This window comes from Mixophyes fleayi, chromosome 1 (genome assembly GCF_038048845.1).
Source record: "Mixophyes fleayi isolate aMixFle1 chromosome 1, aMixFle1.hap1, whole genome shotgun sequence".
Taxonomy (NCBI): Eukaryota; Metazoa; Chordata; class Amphibia; order Anura; family Limnodynastidae; genus Mixophyes; species Mixophyes fleayi.
This window is the reverse complement of record NC_134402.1, coordinates 67,277,780-67,301,203: the sequence shown is the minus strand read 5'-3', so window position 1 is coordinate 67,301,203 and position 23,424 is coordinate 67,277,780. Positions and strand designations below refer to the sequence as shown.

Here is a 23,424-nt window from a genome sequence, read left to right as displayed (position 1 = left end):
CCGGGTCATGTGCGTGTCAGAGGCAGGAACAGGATGGTCTGCGCAGGCGCAGTGGTGTGTTTACCATGGAGCTACACATGGTGCGAGTGGGTCTGTGACTGAGCCGTCCACGTTACTGCGATCAGCATGATATGTAAGGACCATAGATAAATATACTGCAGGATGACTTACTGCAATGCACATAGTGAGCGGGCGTCTACTAAACGCGGGTGAAGGTGGCTGTCAGGTAGAGTTGCCAATGTTTTAAAATTATTTTTGTGGTTAATTTACTGTAGAGCGATTATTGTATGTAAATACGACCATATATATATATATATATATATATATATATATATATATATATATATGGAACCGGAATAGTTCCGGAACGTCCATGGTTGCAGCGCCTGCTTCCAGTAGGGGCGTTATAGAGGATCACCTTAGGTGTAAAGAGGGAGGAAGCCTTTAATCTCTGTGCCCCTAACTCAGCTATGGCAAATATGCTGCCTCCCCCCAATCTTCACATGCAGCCCTCAGCCCCTTCCTGCTTAATTGTCAGATTTGTTATTGCTTTTAAAATTTGTTTAAAATGCCAGCTGATATGATATTGCAGATTGGTGTCTTTTTGATTAAATGTATTATTTCAAATGATTACTGATATTTATGGTAGGGGACCGCCCATGTGTCCCCTGAAGTGTATTAGGTTGCCTATCACTGTCCTAACTACTGGGACAAACTTTAGCTACACGTTTTTACTCCCCATACATTACATGCAGGTACAGACTTGGCAGACATTCTTGCACTATAATTCTCAACCATAATACATTTTTTTAGTCCTTACTATACTTTTTGCATTTTAATTCCTCACTTGCAAGACATAATAACATTTGAAATCCAGCGAATAAAAATAGATATTGAATATTGCTTTCAATAATGACCCCTCTTGTGTTGGGCAGTTATACCAAGTAAAATTAGTACCAGAGACAAATCTTGCAAACTTGGTGTCCCTGGAAATTAGGGAGAGTTTGCAGACAGGATTTATAGTAGTGTGCACTTAAAAATTTCAACTTTGTCATAATTATATATCCAAATCTATTAGCTGTTAGGGTAGTGTAAACTGAGAACAAATCCTTAAGGGGAATACTTGTTTTAAAAGTCTTTGTGTTCTAACTGTAAATAGCATGATGCCAAGATTTCAATATTTTTTTAATGAAAAATGTAATGAATTCTTTTGTGAGGAAAAGCAATTATTTTTCTCTGGAGAGTGGTCTTTCAGATAGAAAGAGTGGGTTATGCTATTGTAGTATAGTGAAGAGGGACATGTTTGTTGTAGTGCAATTGATCCATTTGCAATACAGTTTTAATAGTTTGTTTGATTAGCAAACCGCCGGATCCGTGTGAAGTTGTCAAACTTTACAACACATGGACAGCCCTATTAGATTGATCCAGTGGTTTTGCAGTCAGACCAAAGGATTGGTTTATATTGGGCCAAGGTGAGCACGCACATGATAAAGATTGTAGTCGTAGACCTGCCATTTTAAATGCTAAAATCCAGTTAGATCATTGCTATTCTGACAGCCAATCACAATAATATTTTACATTTTCCTATCTACTTCTAGGTCTGACATCCAAATGGAGTGTTCTCTGCATGGGATGGTTGTACACGCTGCAGCAGTTCACGGAGATAGGAAAGCAGTATGTTTTCAAACATACGATGGTACTCCAGTTTTCTGCACGTACCAGGAAATGATGTGGAGGGCTGAAGAGCTTACAGTTTTTCTGAAATCCCATGTTTATCATTTGGAAAACAAATTAATTGGTCTCTACTGCCATCCAGGGATTCACCTGCCCTCATGGATCATGGGGTAACCAAATAGCGTTTGATATGTCCATATATTTCGGTATAAATAATGACATGTAGTACGAGGTGCCGTTGAACATTCCTTTGATGTTTGGTTGTGTATATTACTGTCTATCACGGTAAAGAATCAAGGAATCTGCTCATTTTTTCGAGCACCTTTATGGGATGCAAAGGAAAATGAGCACAGATTTCAGTCAGAACATCGAGGCGATGTGTGTCCATGGACTGTTCTGGAGACGCATCTTGGGAGCTCACATCGAATTGAATCTCCCCCTTAAAATTATTGTCAACAAATGCAGTTTCACCTGTGTGTTGCAACTCTGAACACACGTGTCCTTTCAGGCTCAAAGCAACCCAAAGCACAAGTAACGTTACAAAGTTACTATGCCTTGTAGTAGCGAATCTCACAATAATACACAGGGTTTAGTTTATCAACAAGCAAATAGTTATGGAATCCACAAAGAAGTGTATCTAATAAATAAACACAACAATGCAGCCTGTGTGCAGGACTGTGGAGGGTGTTTGTATTGTATAGTTTGAAAATGCATAAATAAATATGTTAAAGCACAAATAAAATCTAATGTATTAAAGGTTTTGCATGAACATGTAGAAATATTGGATTTCTACAAACAAATGAAACTACATAAAATATTTAAATCATCTTAGTTTGTGGTTATTTATATGTTACAGCTAGGCTGATAATCATGTGATAAATTAGACAATATTTGTAAACTAAACCACTGTTCTATTTACCACATTTAACCAGCTATAAATGACACATGATCATCATCATCATTTATTTATATAGCGCCACTGATTCCGCAGCGCTGTACAGAGAACTCATTCACATCAGTCCCTGCCCCATTGGAGCTTACAATCTAAATTCCCTAATATAGATACACACTCACACACAGACACAGACAGACAGGGAGAGACTAGGGTCAATTTTTGATAGCAGCCAATTCACCTACCAGTATGTTTTTGGAGTGTGGGAGTAAACCGGAGCACCCGGAGGAAACCCATCATCTGGTCTAGAATATTAATTACATGTAAGGATTGACATTCTCTTAGTTTGGGCACAGTTTGTATGTTTTATTGTGAGTCTACAGCTATTATATGTTTAGACTGTAGCATTTTTGTTTTAATAAATTGATTTATGATAGCTTATAACATTTATTATCCATAACATAATAATTAACAATTTTGATTGCTATATTGTACCTTTTTTTTTTATATAGCATTCTGGTAGTTCAGACTCTAAGTGGGGAACTCAATTGGCCACATTACTGCAGAAAGTAACACGACTTTTGCACTATTACCATTTCTTGACGCAAGCAGAAATCCCGGCTAAAGTTACTATATTAATGGTAATGGAGCGCAGACCGCGTTACTTTCAGCCCCCTAGAGAATCTTTGCACCCATGTTCTACACAATGGATGGTAAGAGTATCTCTTTTAATAAAGGGAATAAAAGGATCACTGTACCATTTGGTCCTTTATCCCCAAGTCAATGCAGACCACCCATTTGTGTACATTTACAATGCCTGATACATTTGATGCATACTGATAGTAATAGTGATTGTCGATAGTAGAATTGCACCAATCCTCCCAAATGGAACACAATTTTTCCAGGCATTTCTGTGTTTTGTCAATGCCGTTCTTAACGGCAAGGATGGCATTAATTAGTTTCTTACCAGGCTTTAATAGTCGGTGAGGATGCGGACATTCGGCAGTAGACTTCTTTGCAAAAATAGGGCTATGTTTAAGATAAATGCGCGATGGCGTCTCCAGGCCTTAAACTCTAGGATATTAAATAATAATATATTGCAGGAACAGGCACAGGAAAAGTAATTATTTTAACTTTGTTTTTCCCTTGATAGGATTCTCCAGGTGCCTGCTGCATATTCTCCTATAGATCCCACTGCTCCATCTCACTTCATATCTTTGCTCATAGAGCGCTCTAAGATGCGGTACATGCTGGTGGAAAATAACAAAGTGGAGGTGAGCAAGAAATATATATTAACCCCCCATTCCCCCCTCATGGGGGTAAAATGTTTTGTTCAACCTTACTATAATCCTTTAAAAAAAATTAAGCTGCGTCAGATGAGCTTCAAAATGCTGTGTTTTGAAGCTGAAATATGCAGTTATTAATAATTCTGGAGTTCCCTTATAGTTTGTATTTTCCAGGTTCCTGTCACATTAGTGCTTCAGGTATCTACACTGTATTAGGGTAATATGCAGAAATTAAATTCTGCCTTGTATCTACAAAACACATCTCTTGGCTCGCCTGACACTAGTCTGTGATGTGACTGAATATTTCTTCATCACAATCCACAAGCACCACAGGCCCATCGATGGGTGAAAACATTTTAATAGGAAAACATAGTATGTTCCTTCAATATAACAATGACGATATAGGAGACTGCAGGCCCTCACTCATACGTAGAAAGATTTAGGCTGCTGCTATTGTCCTTTTGAGTTTGATTCAAGAATCATGAAAAATTGATGAAATCCATCTTACAGAGCGGTTTAATTTATTTAAAGTTGTTCACTTTCAGCAAAGAAATAGACTAGTTGAAATGTTGGACAGATTTAGCAAGTTTGTTAAAATCATACAATGTAACCATAGTCATACAGAGCCTACAGTTCTCTGGGCCCACAAACTTTTACATGGAATTATTATTATTTTTTTTATTTTTTTTAAGGGAAATTAAATGTATGCAATCATTTTGAATTGTTTTAACATTTTGTTTTCCTGTGACCTGTTTTGTCCCAGATGTTCAAGCTGCTGCTCACAGGTTGGATTGAGAGAGATTCGTCCACACTGCAGCATCTTGATGTCACGCTGTTCGAGGATGTGAGAAGTGAAAAAGCAATCGACTCTTCAATGATAAATTGTCTTGATAAAGACACAAACTCCAATGCTAAAAATGATGTTGACCGCATTGCCGGTGGCCAGGACTTTACAGAGAGGTTGCTAAGCACAGAGTACATTGACATTCAAGACAGACAATGCTTAGCGTATGTCCTACACACGTCCGGGACTACAGGAGTCCCCAAAATAGTCAGTGTACCTCATTGCTGCATTGTACCAAACATTCATCATCTCCGGTAAGCCTTTCTTGGATACCGATTAATATGTGAATCGCATTAACTCTAAATGCTACTGCCCAAGGTGAATTTCTGAGAGGGTATTATTGCTGTCATTGATGGCGCCTCTGCTCGGATCTGTCTATAAAGACTTATTTATAAATCTTGATTATTTACCTATTTTTAATCTATTTCAGAAAATGTGGTAAATAGGGCAACACTCAAAAGATAAGAGAATTGTGAGAAAATTTGAGCAGCAAAATGGAGAGGAGCCCACAAGTGTAATATTGTCATACTCCGTCACTGATAGAATATTAGATCCAGTGGTTCCATATTGTAAGGGGGTTATGGTGGGAATCAAAAAGAATTTCCAGTCTTTCATGATAATTTGCTTTGTTTTGCCCCAACAAAAAATAAATTGCAAAGAATTCTCTTCTGTTTGTTACTGTTTTAATAGGACTTTCTATGATTTAAGTCTTATGTTAAAGGTGGAGTCCACCCACAGAACATCCTCTCCAGCAGTAGCAGTAATGTGAGGCCCCCCCCCCCTCTACCATAATCTGAAGGTCATGGTAAGACCTGCAGCCCGTTTAGAGTACCATAGAGATGGCTGTTGCTGGATTGCATATCGGCACATCTATGCAAGTTTTGTTTTTGTTTCTTTTAGTTTTTTTAAATTTTATTTTCCGATTCTTTTTTTAACATGGAGTATCGTACTATTATTTAAACATAAAGACTTCCAGTTAGCCAGAGAAATCACATGTGATTGCCTAGTTGGAATACTCTCTGTAGTAAGGACACATAAGGAAATACTCTGGCAATGCCAACCTCATGCATTTATTTTGCATGCTCCAGCCTGAAGCTCGGGGACATAGGATCAACACAGAGGGTGATTGAGTGTTTCAGGTGCATCACACTAGAAGGATACATCTAAGATAATTGGTTTAAATTGCATTTAGATTTTATTTGGGTTGAATTCTGCAGTGCAGCCTCAGTCATTGTGACACATGCTGTCATGTACTGTGTATTTAACAACTGATCATTTGTAAAATGTAAGCCCTATTTGTTGTGTTCCTTTAAAAGGAACACTCATACCTAAAGTAGTGATTATAATATTTAGCACATTTGACAGCTGGTATCCTAGCAACAAGATTGTCATTTCTTGCCAAAATAGTATGTGTCATCAAAGTACAGGCGGTGTATTGTTTTACTGTCCTTTTTTAAAATATATTTCTGCCTCTTATTGAATATATTTTCATATGTATGTATAATTAGTAGGGCAACATAATGTAGTATTTAAACAACATTTTTTTTCATTACAAAATGTTTGAGAAGTCCATAATCTCACATGTAACATGAACAATTTATTTCACAGATCTATCTTTGATGTCTCACCAGATGACCTTGTGTTCCTTGCATCACCTATGACCTTTGACCCATCTGTTATAGAGATGTTCCTCACTCTATCTGCTGGAGCTTGTCTTCTAATTGTCCCAGACCCTCTTAAAATGATGCCCGATAAGCTGTGCAAACTACTGTTTCACCAGCACAGGGTGACTGTTCTCCAGGTATGGTGCAGGGTTTCCTTCCAGTACATAACTGACAAAGGACAGAAAATATTTTGTGTCATCGTTTTTAAAATCCTCTCTCTTTGAAAGCTGGATATTGTAAGAGTTAATAATTCAGGTCAAGTTGCGTTGTCATTATATAAACTAAACACATTGGACCCGATTCATTAATTAAAGGAAAGCAAAAAAGGAGAAAACTATGTTACAATGCAAGGGGTGCAAATTAGTTTATTATTTTGTTCACAAGTTAAATACTGTCTGTCTTTTTCATGTAGTACACAAATACTTGATAGCTTTATTTGTGCACTGAAATTTAAAGTTGATCTAGGACATGCCCTACCCCAACTATAAATTTGCCATCACATTTTATATTTACCTGCCCTTCAAATGCAACATTGTTTTGTCAAGGGGCAAAGTTACTCTTTTTTTCTCTCTTTATTTTCTTTATTTTCCTTAATGAATTAGGCCCATTTAATATGCAATATGTTGCCAGGCATTTTCCAGCTTTCTAGGTACTTGTTTGATTTGGTTTGATGTTTCTTAATCTTTATACATTGATACACAAAAGTGCGTCTCAGGCTAATATCTACACACATTTGTTCTAATTTTGTTGCTGGAAGGTGGCAAGGACCAGGTTGCCATAACCATGAATCACATACATGTAAGTCCTTACAGTGGACTGTAGAGCGAAGTGCTCTGGTACCTGGTACCCTTTAACTGAAACTTGCCTCCAACATTTTGATGCATTGCCATGAGACCACTTGTATCAGGGATTTCCTGCACTGGTTCTAGATGTTTGATGACCTTTAATTGGCGTTAAGAAAACAATGGATTTATTTTTGTAAATCTGATGTATCGGTAAATGGGTAGAATAAATGGACCATTTAAATATTTTGTTGCAGTTTCTGGCACACTAGCGCTTTGTGCTCTGTCTTACATCCGCTTCCGGAACCTGGCATTTATCTGTTCCTTTTGCCTGTAGATAGCAGACAATGTAAACACCAAGTTATGGTCTCGCTAGCACTGATATGCATTCATAGAGCTTATCAGCATGGATGTGGTAGGAATGTGCCATTTACATTTTCTGCCCTGTGCAGGCATAGAGAGCAGATACGTGCCAGGATTGATACACACGGGTGTGGAAAGTACCAGTGTGTCCTAACTCATTTAGATATATGTGTTTTACAGTACAGTATTTTTATTTCTGTTTAGGTGACTCCCACCTTCTTGAGAAGATTTGGTTCACATTCCATTCAGTCATCTGTGCTGTCCAGAGAAACATCCCTTAAAGTTTTAGCTCTTGGAGGGGAACAATTTCCACCTGTAAGTATCTTGCGAAGTTGGAGGGAGCCTGGCAACAAGACGCGTGTCTTCAATCTCTATGGTATAACAGAAGTGTCAAGCTGGGCGACTTACTATGAGGTTCCAGAAACCATTCTTAACTCTCACACAGGGTAAATTAAAGTCTTTTCTATTTATAATGTGTGACAATGTAAGGGGTTGGCATTGCAGTTCTGACTCTGGGTTCAATGTCCACACTGCTGTCTGCATGAAGTTGGTATGTTCTTCTTGTATGCCCTGATGCGCCCTTAGTCTTTACATTAGCCTGTAGACTGGCTGTGACTACTGTACTTTAGCCACCATGTTGAAAGTCTGCATTAGATACTAGCCTCCAGATTTGTGTACTAGCCAGCATATTGGAGGTGTACATTATACACTAGTCGCAGGCATGGTCCTCCATTGCACCAGGATGGACTCTGCTTTCTATATTGTGCACCGGGATGGACTCTCTCTTGTATCCTAACCAACAGAATTGACTTGGTTTTGTATAGTAGCCACCAGAATGGGCTTTGTATAGGAAGTCTGTACAGAAATACAACTGCAACTCTCCAAAACTGTAATTTGCCTCACTTTATTTCCAAAGCAGCATTTCAGGGCAGGGCCCCCTTTGTAAAGCCTCCTGTAACATACCACTAGTGTTTACATTTATATTGGTTCTAAAAACACCACCTATGATGCAGAATTGGTCCAGAAAATAGATCACTCATGATCCGCATATTAACTAACCCAATAAAACAAATTTACAATTCCAAATAAAAAACAAACATAAAATACAACTTGATATATAAAATGACCATGTTTAATGTCAGTTTCCGTGAAACCCTTTACAGTGCATGTGCCAATTCTCTTTACCCCTGCGCTTGTTCCGATACCAGCTCTAGTTAGAGCAGGGACTTGGGACAATTGAACACATCGCCTGCGCTGAAGAAGAAGAAAAACCACAGTTTGCGATGCTGGCCTGGCGTCCTGGTAAGCCTGCAGCGCTTACCGTGTGCCACCGGCTTTGCTTGCCCAGTTTATTTAGAGGAGGGGGAAATGACTGTAAAAATATATCTAAAATAATTATTGCAAAAAAAGACTTCTCCCCAAGTATTCAAAGAGGATATATTCTATCTACCATGTGTAGACTAGAGTATATACCCTATTATCGCTACACTGCTCTAACTGAAACTATTAGGTGATGAAAAAAACAATAGTATTAGTCATAATTTAAAGACACAACCTATTTGAACATATTAAATTGATACTTGTATGTAATTATAGAATTGTTTATAATTAAACAACTAAATGAAATCCTAGTATATGGGGTAAATCTTTATTAACTATTAAACCTCCTTCTTTTTTAGGTAGACTAGCCTAAGAAATTCAAACACATTAAAACAACATCAGCATTAATAGCCGTTTTCCATGTTTCTGTTCTTTTGGAAATAATAAGTTAAATTACCACTTTGGAGTCTGTTGTATGAATTGCTGGACCTTTGTGCTTGAGATAAAGAAATGAGCAGACTCAAGCATTACAACTATAGGCATTTCTGGTATTGGGTGGATGTAGGATGTATCCTCTTGAATGTGCAGTTCTATAATGTCAGAAAACACTCTGTATCGTACTTGTTGAGCTTAGTCAGGTCAGGCGTTTATATATCACAAAAAGACCCTTGAACTGAAATATGATGGGATAGCTGTGTATTCACATATTTCTTCCTTGCTTTTATATCTGTTGTTTTTTTATTCATCCATAGGAGTGATATTGTAACACTTGGCAGTCCTCTGCATGGGACAACAGTTGAAGTCCGAAATGACGATGGCATCAAGATTGAAGAAGGAGAAGGACAAGTTTTTATAGGTCCTGAATATTTTCTTTTTTTTTTTTGTCTGGCATGTGCTATGTACGTCTATGGCTCCTGTCACTGTGCATATAATCCATCGCATCTCGGGAAGGAAGTCTGCTTTCAATTTTCCTTAGGGTATATACCTTGGCTGTAAAATGTAATTTTAATTACTTCCGAGAGACCAGCTCCGGAGTGTAGCTTCCCCCTCCGAGCCCAAATCGTCTCAAGGCGGTGGGTTACCAACTCCCCCGAGCACCAGTGTGACGCTTAGTGAATTGATAGGCTGCTTTCTCATTAATATTAATAGAACCCAAAATAGCTGCCTTTTTGTAGATGCCCTGTGAAAATCCTATTTTGGTGTTACCACCATTTTAACATTTTTGATGATAATCGGTTGCTTCTCTACCCTGCAGGTGGGAGACAACGGGTCTGTTTCTTGGATGATGATCTGATCCTGCCTTATGGGACCATGAGACAAACCGGGGACTGGGTGAGATTACAAGATGGGGACATGTTTTACTTGGGACGCAAAGATAACCAGATCAAACGTCACGGCAAGAGGCTAAATACTGAATATATACAGCAGGTATGTGAACCCCATAGCTGCTAATATATTTCCAGTAAAATAATCTCACTGGTTCCCAGAGCATATATATTCTTTACTGGCTCATAGCACTTAGCTTACTGCCCTACCATGGACTCCAATTGACTCAGAGTTCACTGCTGGGTTGAAAGTTGAGCTTTAGCAACCTGTGATGAAACAAGATCATGGGGTAAATGTATCAAATTGATAGTTTTCGGCGGGTTATCCTTTTGTAGAATGTACTAAATAAATGATAACTACAATTTGGTTGCTATAGGCAACATCTCCACTTCTCAACTTGATACATTTACCCCTATATCTGCTCTAGGACCAGGTGGGGGAAATCAATTTTATATATAGCTCAGCTTTGTATACCTGGCACCTGAAATGGTATAACCTTATGTACCTGGCATCAGAAATGGCTCCGTTTTGTTAGTGTCACCAGATATAGTTTGTCTTTTCAGTACTGGACACCAGATATGGCTCATATATACTAGATACCCAATATGGTCCACTTATTTAATTGCCACCCCTTGTGACAGGGATTACTCTGTTAGGGGTTTTAAAAAATGCATCTTGGGGGTTGCTCTTACTGTCAGTAATCCACTGTTGCCAGCCACTCTTGTTGGTGCTACTTAATCACCAGACACTCACTGACTGTAAGTGTCAGCCTCTCCCTTTACCCAGTCCAGATTGATTTATTTAACTTGATTTATTTAAGTGCCTTCCAGGATACATGCTCAGCGCCCTAGTGCCCCCTCTAGGCTGAGATTTGTTCCACAGATGTGGTACCCCAGCTGCTGCTTCTGAAGCCCTCAGGGATCCAGTGTAGTCCTTGTCTCCTGGGGCTCTAGCTCTAACAAAATTGATTAGTTTTTTAAGGTTCTTTTGATTAGGGTCTAAGTATCTGATTACATTCAGTCTTTATTTCCTGCTCATCCTGGGTGTCCTCAGCTTATTAGCTAATCATATTATCGGAATGCTCACAGCAGCACAGAGCTTTCCCGGGAATGAGTGTGCTGATGATGTGTGAGGCAGTGACCTGTCCACTTGTGTGATGTTAATGAGGACAGGGCTGAAAGGTGCAGTGTTAGAATGTGAGCAGGAGAATGGAGGCAACTGGAAGTCCACAAACTGAGAGTTAGACATGGAAAACATATGGTCCCATAACAGCACAGATTACTGATGTGGCTCCCAGTCAAACTGATAAAGGAAGATTGCTTGGAAACAAACCTCTGTATGAAAGGAAGTTCATACAGCCAACTTTTTAGTATTGGCTATTTGTATCAATGGTACTTCTGGCATCTGCCTTACTGCTCAAACACATGTCAAACATTTTCAGTTCACTTAGAAGTGAGCAACATGTGGCTCTGGAACTGTTGTGAAAGTAAACATCTCTGCAATCCCTGCCAACTTCAGGCTCATGATATGCTGGCTCTTGTAGTTCCACAACTTTAAGAGAGCCACAGATCGCCCAAGTCTCATCTAAACAATGCCACATAAGAAATACAAGTGACTGATGCTTTACACTGTATGTTTCAGGTAGTTGACGGACTTGAACCAGTGGAAACGTGTGCGGTGATGTGGTTTGAGGCCAAAAAATTAGTCTTATTTGTTGTGCCCAAAAGGCCTCTGGAAAAGCGATCTCTGTGGAGGGAGTTGCAGACACATCTGCAGAGTTATGCAGTACCTGATGACCTACTACTTGTAGACTCCTTACTTCTTACAAAGCATGGTAAGACATGGTACTAATCATTGCTCTATATATATTATAATTTGGTGTTCGCAATCGACTTTTATAGCAATCATTCAGCAGCTTTTCCAGAAAAGATACCTTAATACTGCCCAAATACTTTTTCTTATAAACATACTAAACAGCTACCTCTTCTATTTTCATTGCAGCCACCCCTCCCTCTAGAATGTAAGCTCTCAGGGGCAGGGTCCTCTCTACCTATTGTCCCATGTCTGTCTGCTGTCTGACTCTCTCGTACATCCTGTCTTGTCTTCTGCTGCACTCTTTGTGAGTCCCCATAGCATTACTCACACTCACCTGTGCTACTATTGTGTATTACCTCATCTATTTGTTACACGCTTCTGTATCTGGCACTATGGAATCTGTGGCGTCTTGTAAACCTCCTTACAATTACTATTTCTCTTTCATCCTATCTGGGGGCACTGCTACTATGGATTGTGAGAGTGGAGGTGGAGTTGGCACTTAACAGGTTAACTTTGTTCAGGTTAACTTTGTTAATGTATCAAAGCTGTTAATTATTTCTAAATAAAATTATACATTGTGCTGGAAAATACAAAAAACTGTTAGTAATAGCAGGTATTTGCTGGGACCACTTTACTTTATGGAAGAAAACACCATATTAAATTTGATTAAACCCCGTCCTATGTAGTATTCCCTCCCTATATTAAATGTGATTCTAAGATGACCTTTAAATGCCTAAAGTGGTTATCATTTTGTTCCATTTGTCTCATGTACGAGTTGGTGTACTCGCATCTAATGATGTTCACATTACTGTGGCCTGTAGTCCTAAAGTACATTAATATCATTAATATATAAGTATATAACATGGACAATGAATAAGTATATGTAATGTGTATTTGTGTTCAACAAACAAACCGTTTTGTCACTTACAAACCTTTTTGTTTTTTATAAAGGTAAAATAGACTTCTCCAGGTTATCTCTGATTTATAGCAATCACTTAAGAAAAAAGATGCATACGCACTTAACACAAACTGAAGATGATTTGTGGTATAGCCTGCAAGACCTATGGAAGGTATCCGTCTATGTCAGTACTCCGCACATTATGTCCTATCTCCTCCACAATGCTGCAGTAATTATTATCTTCCTTTCGTCCATCTAGTCTATTCTGGCATTACCTGAAGACTGTCCCGCCGTTGCTGGAGATTCGGTATTCCTGCTCAGTGGCGGTGACTCTCTAAAGGCAATCCGGCTTCATGAAGAAGTAGAGATTCTAGTTGGTAAACCTGTACCAGGACTTTTAGAAATTATCCTCAGCGATACATTACTTGATGTTCATAGACACATTATTAAATATACGTACCCGATGGAGGAACAAATACAGGACAAAATCAATGTAAAGACAATGGAAAAGAATCCTTATAGCAGCGTTGTAGATGTAAATGCAAAGTGTCCATGTAAAAGAAAATCTGACATACTGGGAAGTTCAGAAACAGATGGGAGTTCATTCATATCTCTGAGCAGAGGCAGCCGCCTGTTCATAAATCTGTGCTCACAAGCTGAAGTAATTGGGCAGCAGTGTCAGGTTATGCATGGTTCAAGTCCAGACCTAGCGTGCTTGTTAGACTGTTCTAGTACAGGCCAGAAACGTGCAAAATCCACCAAGTCTCACGATCAGGCAGTGTCTCTTCGGGAACGGTGGGCATCTGATACAGGCAAGTGTGTTGATGCTTCACCACTACTCGTCATGCCAACCATCAAAGACTCCTCGGTGACTGTGTACATTGGGTCCCATTCCCACAGAGTGCAAGCTCTTGATCTTCACACTGGGACAGTTGTGTGGGAAAGAATCCTTGCAGATCGTATTGAATCTTCTGCTGCAGTGTCTAAATGTGGAAACTTTATCCTTGTAGGTAAGCATTACATCGTTCATCCCATCGCTTGATTAACTCCATTATTTAACTCGTATGTGGGGAGTTGCATGTGGGCATAGAGGACAAGTTGATTTATTTTGTTTGTTTTTTTTTACTTTCTTGACACGGGTATTCTCTGAGAGAGACTAAACTAAATGGTGATGCACAACATTGTTTGTGGCCAAATCTGCGTGTTACATTACCAGATTGGATATGCAAAAAGATTTTTGTGGTGATGGAGGAAATGTCTTAAAAGAATTTGAAAAAGAATGGCAGTAAGGTTTAGGGAAGGTTTGCATCACACTTATTTATTACAGAATATTTGCCATGTTCACACAATAATAATTGTGTGGCAGGTTACTTGACAGAATTGTCACAGTATCAATATTGGGAACTGTCACTAAAATGTGCACAGTTCTGACAAACTCTTGCTAATATTAGTAATGTAAATTCAGACTGAATCCTGATAGACATTCTGGGTAAGGGTGACATGATCCTGATAGACATTCTGGGTAAGGGTGACATGATCCTGATAGACATTCTGGGTAAGGGTGACATGATCCTGATAGACATTCTGGGTAGGGGTGACATGATCCTGATAGACATTCTGGGAAGGGGTGACATGATCCTGATAGACAGTCTGGGTAACTGTGACATGATCCTGATAGACATTCTGGGTAGGGGCGACATGATCCTGATAGACATTCTGGGTAACTGTGACATGATCCTGATAGACATTCTGGGAAGGGGTGACATGATCCTGATAGACATTCTGGGTAACTGTGACATGATCCTGATAGACATTCTGGGAAGGGGTGACATGATCCTGATAGACATTCTGGGAAGGGGTGACATGATCCTGATAGACATTCTGGGTAGGGGTGACATGATCCTGATAGACATTCTGGGAAGGGGTGACATGATCCTGATAGACATTCTGGGTAGGGGTGACATGATCCTGATAGACATTCTGGGTAAGGGTGACATGATCCTGATAGACATTCTGGGTAAGGGTGACATGATCCTGATAGACATTCTGGGTAGGGGTGACATGATCCTGATAGACATTCTGGGTAAGGGTGACATGATCCTGATAGACATTCTGGGTAGGGGTGACATGATCCTGATAGACATTCTGGGTAGGGGTGACATGATCCTGATAGACATTCTGGGTAAGGGTGACATGATCCTGATAGACATTCTGGGTAGGGGCGACATGATCCTGATAGACATTCTGGGTAGGGGTGACATGATCCTGATAGACAGTCTGTGTAAGGGTGACATGATCCTGATAGACATTCTGGGTAGGGGTGACATGATCCTGATAGACAGTCTGTGTAAGGGTGACATGATCCTGATAGACATTCTGGGTAGGGGTGACATGATCCTGATAGACATTCTGGGTAAGGGTGACATGATCCTGATAGACATTCTGGGTAGGGGTGACATGATCCTGATAGACATTCTGGGTAGGGGTGACATGATCCTGATAGACATTCTGGGTAGGGGTGACATGATCCTGATAGACATTCTGGGTAACTGTGACATGATCCTGATAGCCATTCTGGGTAGGGGTGACATGATCCTGGTAGACATTCTGGGTAGGGGTGACATGATCCTGATAGACATTCTGGGTAGGGGTGACATGATCCTGATAGCCATTCTGGGTAGGGGTGGCATGATCCTGGTAGACATTCTGGGAAGGTTACAGACATTCTGGGAAGGTTACAGACACTTTGGGGGTGACATGATGATGGCTCATTGTAAATTTCAATGGTTTCCTTGACAGGCTGCTATGACGGCTCTGTTTATGCACTGAGGAGAAGTAATGGGGAAACGCACTGGATTTTCACTACTGGGAATGCTGTGAAGAGTTCTCCTGCTGTTGATCCTGTGTCCGGTCTGGCAATTTTTGGGTCACACGATCAATATTTATATGCTGTAGACATTGAGGTACCTATTTGAGTCTTAGACTCCCTTTTACATAATTTACTGCATAGACTTGTTTTTAAATCTATTTTTCATTATGTTTATGGCAAATAGATCTGCATTTCCAATACTTATATCCATCTTTTTACACATAATTATGATCGATATGTGTGGGCTAATCTTTAGACATTACGAAAGTGAGGCATTCCACTGCCGTATAAAGGACTACTAAACTTCAAATACAAGCTGTTCTATATTAAAGAGCTACTAACGACATACAGAAATATATAAACTATAAAAAAGAGATGTTTAACATTCTCTGTTCAGTTTAGACAATTCCATTCAGAGGGGTTACAGATGTCTGCTGTGCTTATATAATAATTTACTGTAAGAGGTACATAATCTGTTGCATACACTTTAATATAGAAAAATACAGTAATAGTTACTGCACAAACAAAGGATAAATCTATGTGTGTTGCTATAGTCTCAAAATCAAGAAAAGTAATCGTGACAGACTAGGTCAATGCAATTATTATTATATATATATATATATATATATATATATATATATATATATATCTATCTACTATATAAATGCCTAGTGGCGTGTGTGGGAAAAAAAAAACCAAGCTGCAGCGCCACCTGCTGGGCAGAGTTATACACTGACCTATATATTTCTTGAAGGAGAAGTGACAGTTGGGAGTGGTTGGTGGTTGCCGGGGTTGACAGTGGGGAGTTTTTAACACCTTAAGTAGCTTGATGAAGGATGTGGCGATGAAGATGAAGGATGAGGTGATGGAGAAAAATGATGAGGTGATGACATGTGGACAAAACCGCGTTAAAAAAAGGCGCTTGCATTGGGAAGTAACACTCTACCCCTGAGGAGGCCTGGGCTAGGCCCAAATGCATGACAAGAACCTTTTTAACACCTTAAGTAGCTTGATTTGACTAGAATGCATGAGTATTATGCACGGGTTAACTTGTGTGTGTGTGTGTGTGTGTGTGTGTGTATATATATATATATATATATATATATATATATCTATATATATATATATATATATATATATCTCATCGGTCAAGATACCATATATACATACACACATTTTATCATACCCATCTGGATTAATTTAAATGTACAGCTCCCAGCTGCACTTTCCTTGGACCAGTAGCTGTTGCTCTCTGTCATGTGACCACCGCCGTTTTCTCTGTACACAATCCACTCTGAGCAGGATATTATATCACACTGTCCCGTTCCCTAGAGAGTGCAGAAGAAATGGCGAAGATAGCGGAGCTACCAGGCTATAATGAGTACAGTAACGTGTGCCGATTGTAGAGATATTATTTACATCCAAGGACAATGTCCATTTGTTTGTATTAGATATATGCAGACTTTTAAAAGATTTCTGTAGACCAGTTATGTTCATTTTAGTTGTCCTTTGTATCTGACATAGAATTTTTTTCTGTACATTCATGCCGTCCATATCAAATATCCTTATGAAACCACAAGTGTCACTGCCACTGGCTACATTAACTAGGGTTCCCACGTGCATATGCTTTCATTCTTTGCCACTGGAAATCTTTAATTCACAGTGGTTATTTTCCTACAGTTCATGCTCATGCAGCATTTGCAGTAATAGGGTTGGTGGGAGTAGATCCCTTAACTGCACTGAAGTGAAAACAAAGCATGGGGGCAGTATTGTACACTGAGAACTCCGTGTCATTTCAGCGTCCAGGATTTAGGCATATAGTAGTAATTGAGGATATCTCTGTATCTGTGCTGCAGGGGAAGCGGTGTGTCTGGAAGTCTGACTGTGAAGGGGGAGCTGTGTTTTCTTCTCCTTGTATAAGCACAAAACCACATCATCGGGTCTACATAGCCACTCTAGGAGGAGGTGTGCTGGCGCTAAACCCAGTAAGTGAATAAATAGACATTATCTTGTGTCTGCTAAGTATGGTCATAACTGCTGATTTATAAGTGATGCTTTAGCTGAATAAAAATAATAGCTTTGGTTGTGCTTTTAGCTGTAAAGACATAATGGCCGTAGACGTAGAGACTATGTTTGGTTATGTAGAGGTTGATTTAACCTGTTCTTTAGCTGTTGTGGAACAGCTAAAGCATGCTGGGCATTTCCTAGCATGCTGGGAAATGTAGTTCCATATTATCTGTAGATCCACAATTTGGATACGTCAAATAAAAAAAGTAATGATGGAAGGAAAATGATGCAGGGTAACTGCTATAACGTAGTCCGATATAATATATTGTTTATATTAGATAGCAGATGATACATGTGTACATTAGCGTTCACTAGTGCAAACATTAGAGGTAAAAGCATCATGGAGCCTACATGGGTGCATGTCAAATGTATTTTATATGTGATTTTTCTAGTATTTTTATTGACTATTATACTTGTATTAAATATGCAAATAAAAGGTCACTGGGTATGAGATAGATAACTCTATACAATGCTGATATAGGAACTACACAGTATCAGCCAGCTGGGTGTCATAAGAGAGATATATTAGACAGGTTAAAACAACCTTTGTGTCTCAAACCGATAGTTACACTATCGCTTATCTGTGACACAAAGCAAGGCCAGGTACCTGAATGAACTTTGATTGGAGGAAACTCCATGTGTTTTTGTAATGACTTGTTTATATCATGACGTAAACAATGTAGTTCTATTTTATTTCATACTTTTTATATCCTTATAGGCCACAGGGAAAACCGTATGGAAGGTTGACGTTGACAAACCTGTGTTTTCTTCACCGCAATGCAGCCAGATTCATGTTTATGTTGGCTGTGTGGATGCAAATTTCTATTGTCTCAGTCATTTGGGAGAAAAGGTGAGAAATGCAGGACTAGGTTTTATAATATTTGTTATCTTACCGGGAAAAATATGAAAGTGCTATAAATGGTCTTTAGGTATAATCTTTGACCCTGTAAATATTTACATACAAATAGAATTACCTGTATTGATTACAGTTACAGCATGTGACAGACAATGAACCATTTTGCAATCCTTCGCTAGAGAATATATCTAAAAAATTATTACACTTGACATAGGGATTGTTTTCTTTTTTTAACCCCTGAGAAAAGTCCACAAAGGAAGATTTCATTGAGTCACAAAATCTTACGTCTCAGTGATGTCACTTGTTCCTAATTAATTGATACTGTGGGTGGGCGCAGTATACACTTTAAGTGAAATTGAGCTGCAACAGATATTCCATATGTGTTACTAATTTAAAAGGCGTGGTATTACGAAAATATATATTTAATTGACATATTTGTGGGCAGTGATACCTCATTGTAAGATAATTACTGAATGTAAATGTAATGCAATTTATTGTCTGTGGTCCACCTTGTGTATGAAACAAACTGACAGTCATAGTGTGATCTTCCATTTCTTCTTTTCTTCAGCTGTGGCATTTTGCTACGGACGGCCCTATATTTTCCTCTCCGTGTATGTCCACTCTCTCCAAGCAAGTCATTTTCAGCTCACACGACGGCCTCATCTACTCCCTCAATACTGAGGGCGATTTATTATGGAAATTCAAAACCAGCTCTCGTGTATATGCAACGCCGTTTGTGTTTCCGCACCCACACACTGGGAACACGGAGCTGCTGGCAGCAGCTTCTACAGATGGCAATTTGTGGGTACTGGATTCTCACTCAGGACTCCTGATCGCTCAGCATACACTAGAAGGGGAGATCTTTTCTTCTCCTGTGGTGTATGGAGATAGACTTGTTGTAGGCTGTCGGAACAACTTTGTTTACTGTTTTGATCTGATTAGCTGCCTAAAGCAACATGCAGATCTAGAAGGCAGCAGCGGTGATTATTAGAAAGGTGTTTTAGTGAGATTACTGTATGAGGCCTTGTGGCCAAAGTTTACCTCCATTCATCTATGTGACTCCCACCATCCCTGACAACCTTAGTATGTTCCTTTTGTTTTTGTTTTTTATTTTCTCTTAAGCCTCTGAGGGATACAGACTTGACTAATGAGAAGATTCATCCATGTCCACCTCTAACAGCTCCCCCCACCCACCTTGCTGATGTCTGTCCTTACACATCTTTTATCTTTTTATTTAATTTAGCTTTTAGCCAGGCATGGAAGATGATTCTTTGTCTAGATATGTAATACGACCACGTCATCTTAATACTTTGAATGTATTTGCTCCTGTGGTCTTGCACACAACGATTTTATATAGAATACATATGCCATCATATCCGTACGTTTATGCGACATACAATCTGGAGAATTACATTGTTCAATTCAAATTAATAAAATCTCTTGGTGTGTGGGCAACATATCTGACCATCACTTTCCATTCCCATCTTTAGGGCTTTGGTAGGACCCCATGACTGTATGGCAAAGTCCCAGACAGGTAACTATAGGTGCTGGGGCTTTGAATGTCACCAATCTTAATGCACTGAAATGTGTTCATTCCATTATGTGACACTTGCAATAATGACAGTTTTGTAAAGGAAATGCCTACTTATTACATAAGTGGGTGATGAAAACAATAGAAGGGGAGTGTAATAATCTGTTTACATGTATTGATGAAATATGCAAAGAAACATTTAAAAAGTACATACTTTTTATTGAAGATTTTTTGTTTGTTTGTTTTTTTGCAATGGACCGCTCCATAACAGTCAGACAAAACTGAAATAGAAATTACACAGATACGAATTTATATCTTTTTGTTCTTTAAACCTTTTCCAAAACATCTGTAGCACAAAAATTTCATCAGAAAGTAAACCTGAATTTGAGTTCAATGAGCAGATGATACTGAATACATACTTTATGTTTACTAGCTAATAATTTAGTTAAAACTAATATATATTAGTATAAGAAACCATTGTACTCGAAAAAATAAAAAAAAGTACAGTAAACAAAAACTCCACAATTTTACATGTTAATAGATTTATACACAATCGTATTAATAACATAAAAGATAATTAATTGCATGTCCTCACACAAACAGTATTGTCCACAGCAAATGAGAGGAATGTTATTGTACAGTACACTAATTCCTAAATCCAGTCACATTTTTAACATCCGTTCTTAAGCCCGAGCCACCGTTAGCATTGACCAATAAAGGATTTGGATGACATAGAAATAGTTTTTTTTTAATATATTGTAATTACAGTGTTCAGTTTGCCTATGCACAGTGCATCAGACATTTGAGGGCTATTCCAATTTAGCTCCCTCTCCTCCCCCCACCCCACCATCAACTCACTAGGAACAAATTCTGTCATTTGAGGGGTTAGGTTCTTTGTACCTGGCTTGTTCTCATAAATATTGGTCATAAAAAAAATGGCTGCCCCCATTGTGTGACACCTAACATTATAATGCTAGTTTACGTAATATTCAACACTGATTGTGTGGTAATAGACATCCACTGCTGATGCTATGCTGTACTACCATCCAGCCTGTGTGGTATGGGCTGCTGAGGGGCTGGAATTAATAAATAGAAATTTAAAGAGAACATTTAAAGAAAAGCTTGTAGTGATCCACCCTGTTGGGGGAAAGTGGGGCAGATTCCCCCCCCCCAGTCCCTGTTCAGAAGCTGCACTGGCAGAGTCTGTACCAACATTGATAACTAAGGAACTATGGAGAATGTAATTGCAGTCTGTTGGCAAATGGCAAACAAATGCAGTAAACCCTAGAAACCAATTGGCCATTTGCTCCTCTTATCTAGTGAAAGATGATGAAAGTAATTGTTTAGTTGCTATGGGTTACTTGGTAACTGCCCCCCCTCCCATGGTGACAGACAGGTCTATATACACTTGGTGACCAGTCTGAAGCTGTGAGTGGGTATTGCAATCAAGAAAAGAGAAAACATTTTGCATATATATATGACAACTTTGTGCATATCCAAGAAATATAGTCACCTTGGTTTCAATGAAGGATACCAATAAAATATATATTTAGTTAAAAATAGGTTATAGTTTATCTTACGTTTTATAGCAGAGTTATAACTATATCAATGGGAACCAGTGCAAGAGTCTTCTAGGGTTATAACTTGTGCAAACGTTATGGTGAGAGAAAGACCCCAACATTCAGCCATATCATTTCTGTCATAGGCCTGGTGAAATCCTACAAATGGTTTGAAATCAATCTTTCTCTGACAACAGAGCTTTCACAATATCCTGTAGGTTTGCCCCAAAGGTATTTTTTTAACCAACCCGTCATATTCTGTAAATATAAATAACAATTTCTGAAAGTCCCAATGAGCATGCAGATTCATGTGTACACACCTACACGATATACCATCAGCTCTGTGCTCTTCATCTGTCATAACCATCTGCTGAAGAGATCGTGACTCTGTAAACTGTATGGAGATCTGCCTACACGGCTGGTCATGAGCGCATACACACTTCCACATTTGCCCGTTTTATGTTGATAGTGATTTTTAAAAAGTTTATAAAACCAAATCAAACAATACGTTGTTCTTTGATATGATAAAACGTGATCGTGGGAGCGCACAGACTAATGCAATATCTTACCTCACGGTTGTTTATTGTGTAATCAACGCGATAATTGGATGAAAACGTGTTTAGTGACTACAGATCATAGATGATGGGGAACTGATGCGAATACAGCTGTGGTGGAACCACAAGTCCCAGCCAGGCTTGGACTAGCCATTAAACTTACTAGAGAAGTCTTGAGTGGCCGCCAAACTAAGCGCTACTTAAAGCATGTTTGGTAGAAGAATAACAAGGGGGGGGGGGGGGGCGTCGCTTTATTTCACTCTGAAGCATCAACCAAGTAGGTTCAGGTTGTAGATTGTTGTGTATTTCTGGTATACAATATGTCTGCTGCATGAACCTTTGTAACCAGATATACGATGACCCCGCTTGTTCTAGATTAGTCTTATTGGTGGGCACTGCATACGCCAGTCTGACCCTATATTCAGCAGCTCTGTTAGCCATGTTGGCATGTTCAGAATTCTGGTCACAGGTTGTCTAAGACTTGTATAGACAAATTAGCTGGTGCAGTAAGTTATTGTAAAAAATGAAGTGGGAAAAAAATACAAGGGTTCATAAAGGTATATATCACATAGAGGCAGACCAGCAGCATAAATTATAGTAAGAGCTGGTCATTGTAAAAGAATACCATAAGCATTGCTATCAAAGACCATTAACTTGTTATAAACTATACACAATTGATAGTGTCAGAACATATATTTTTAAGATTGTGGTTTAATTTATTTTGTGGACATCTGTGTGGCCATCGCAGCACTGCAAACGGAACCATAAATGTGAAAATAACACTTCCTGATAAAGAGTGCAAACTTGAGGTACCTGACCATATTTACTGGTGTTGAACAAAAGCGCCAGTTTCTTATTGTACTCAAAAGGTGAAACAAGTAGAATCTATAAATGCAATTATTTCCTCTCTATTCCGCATCAAACCAGCATGTATAAATACACATGATTTGGTGACGCTTGTGGTAGACCATTACTTCCCACACCCGTCCTCAGGACCCAGACCCCTAACTGCAGGTTTTCCAGGTGACAAGTGGAATAATTATACCATCTGTGGATCTGTTACAATGTGTCGGTCAGTAATGAATACACCTGTGCTAAAGCAGGGAGATATGAAAACATGCACT

General features: G+C 39.0%; 1 protein-coding gene across 2 annotated transcripts; it reads left to right on the top strand.

Moving 5' to 3' along the window:
• The first annotated feature begins 27 nt into the window (after positions 1-27).
• AASDH (aminoadipate-semialdehyde dehydrogenase) lies at positions 28-22,567 on the top strand. Of its 2 annotated transcripts, none has more exons than XM_075196020.1 (15): positions 28-133; positions 1,599-1,844; positions 3,720-3,840; positions 4,616-4,950; positions 6,305-6,497; positions 7,710-7,951; positions 9,578-9,681; positions 10,081-10,253; positions 11,793-11,985; positions 12,918-13,036; positions 13,124-13,874; positions 15,664-15,827; positions 17,590-17,718; positions 18,519-18,650; positions 19,225-22,567. In XM_075196020.1, coding segments are annotated over exons 1-15 (3,327 nt in total). In that variant the 5' UTR covers positions 28-131; the 3' UTR covers positions 19,648-22,567. The 2 variants fall into 2 exon arrangements, with proteins under 2 accessions (XP_075052121.1, XP_075052130.1); XM_075196029.1 differs by having other exon boundaries at positions 48-226.
• The last annotated feature ends 857 nt before the right edge of the window (positions 22,568-23,424 follow it).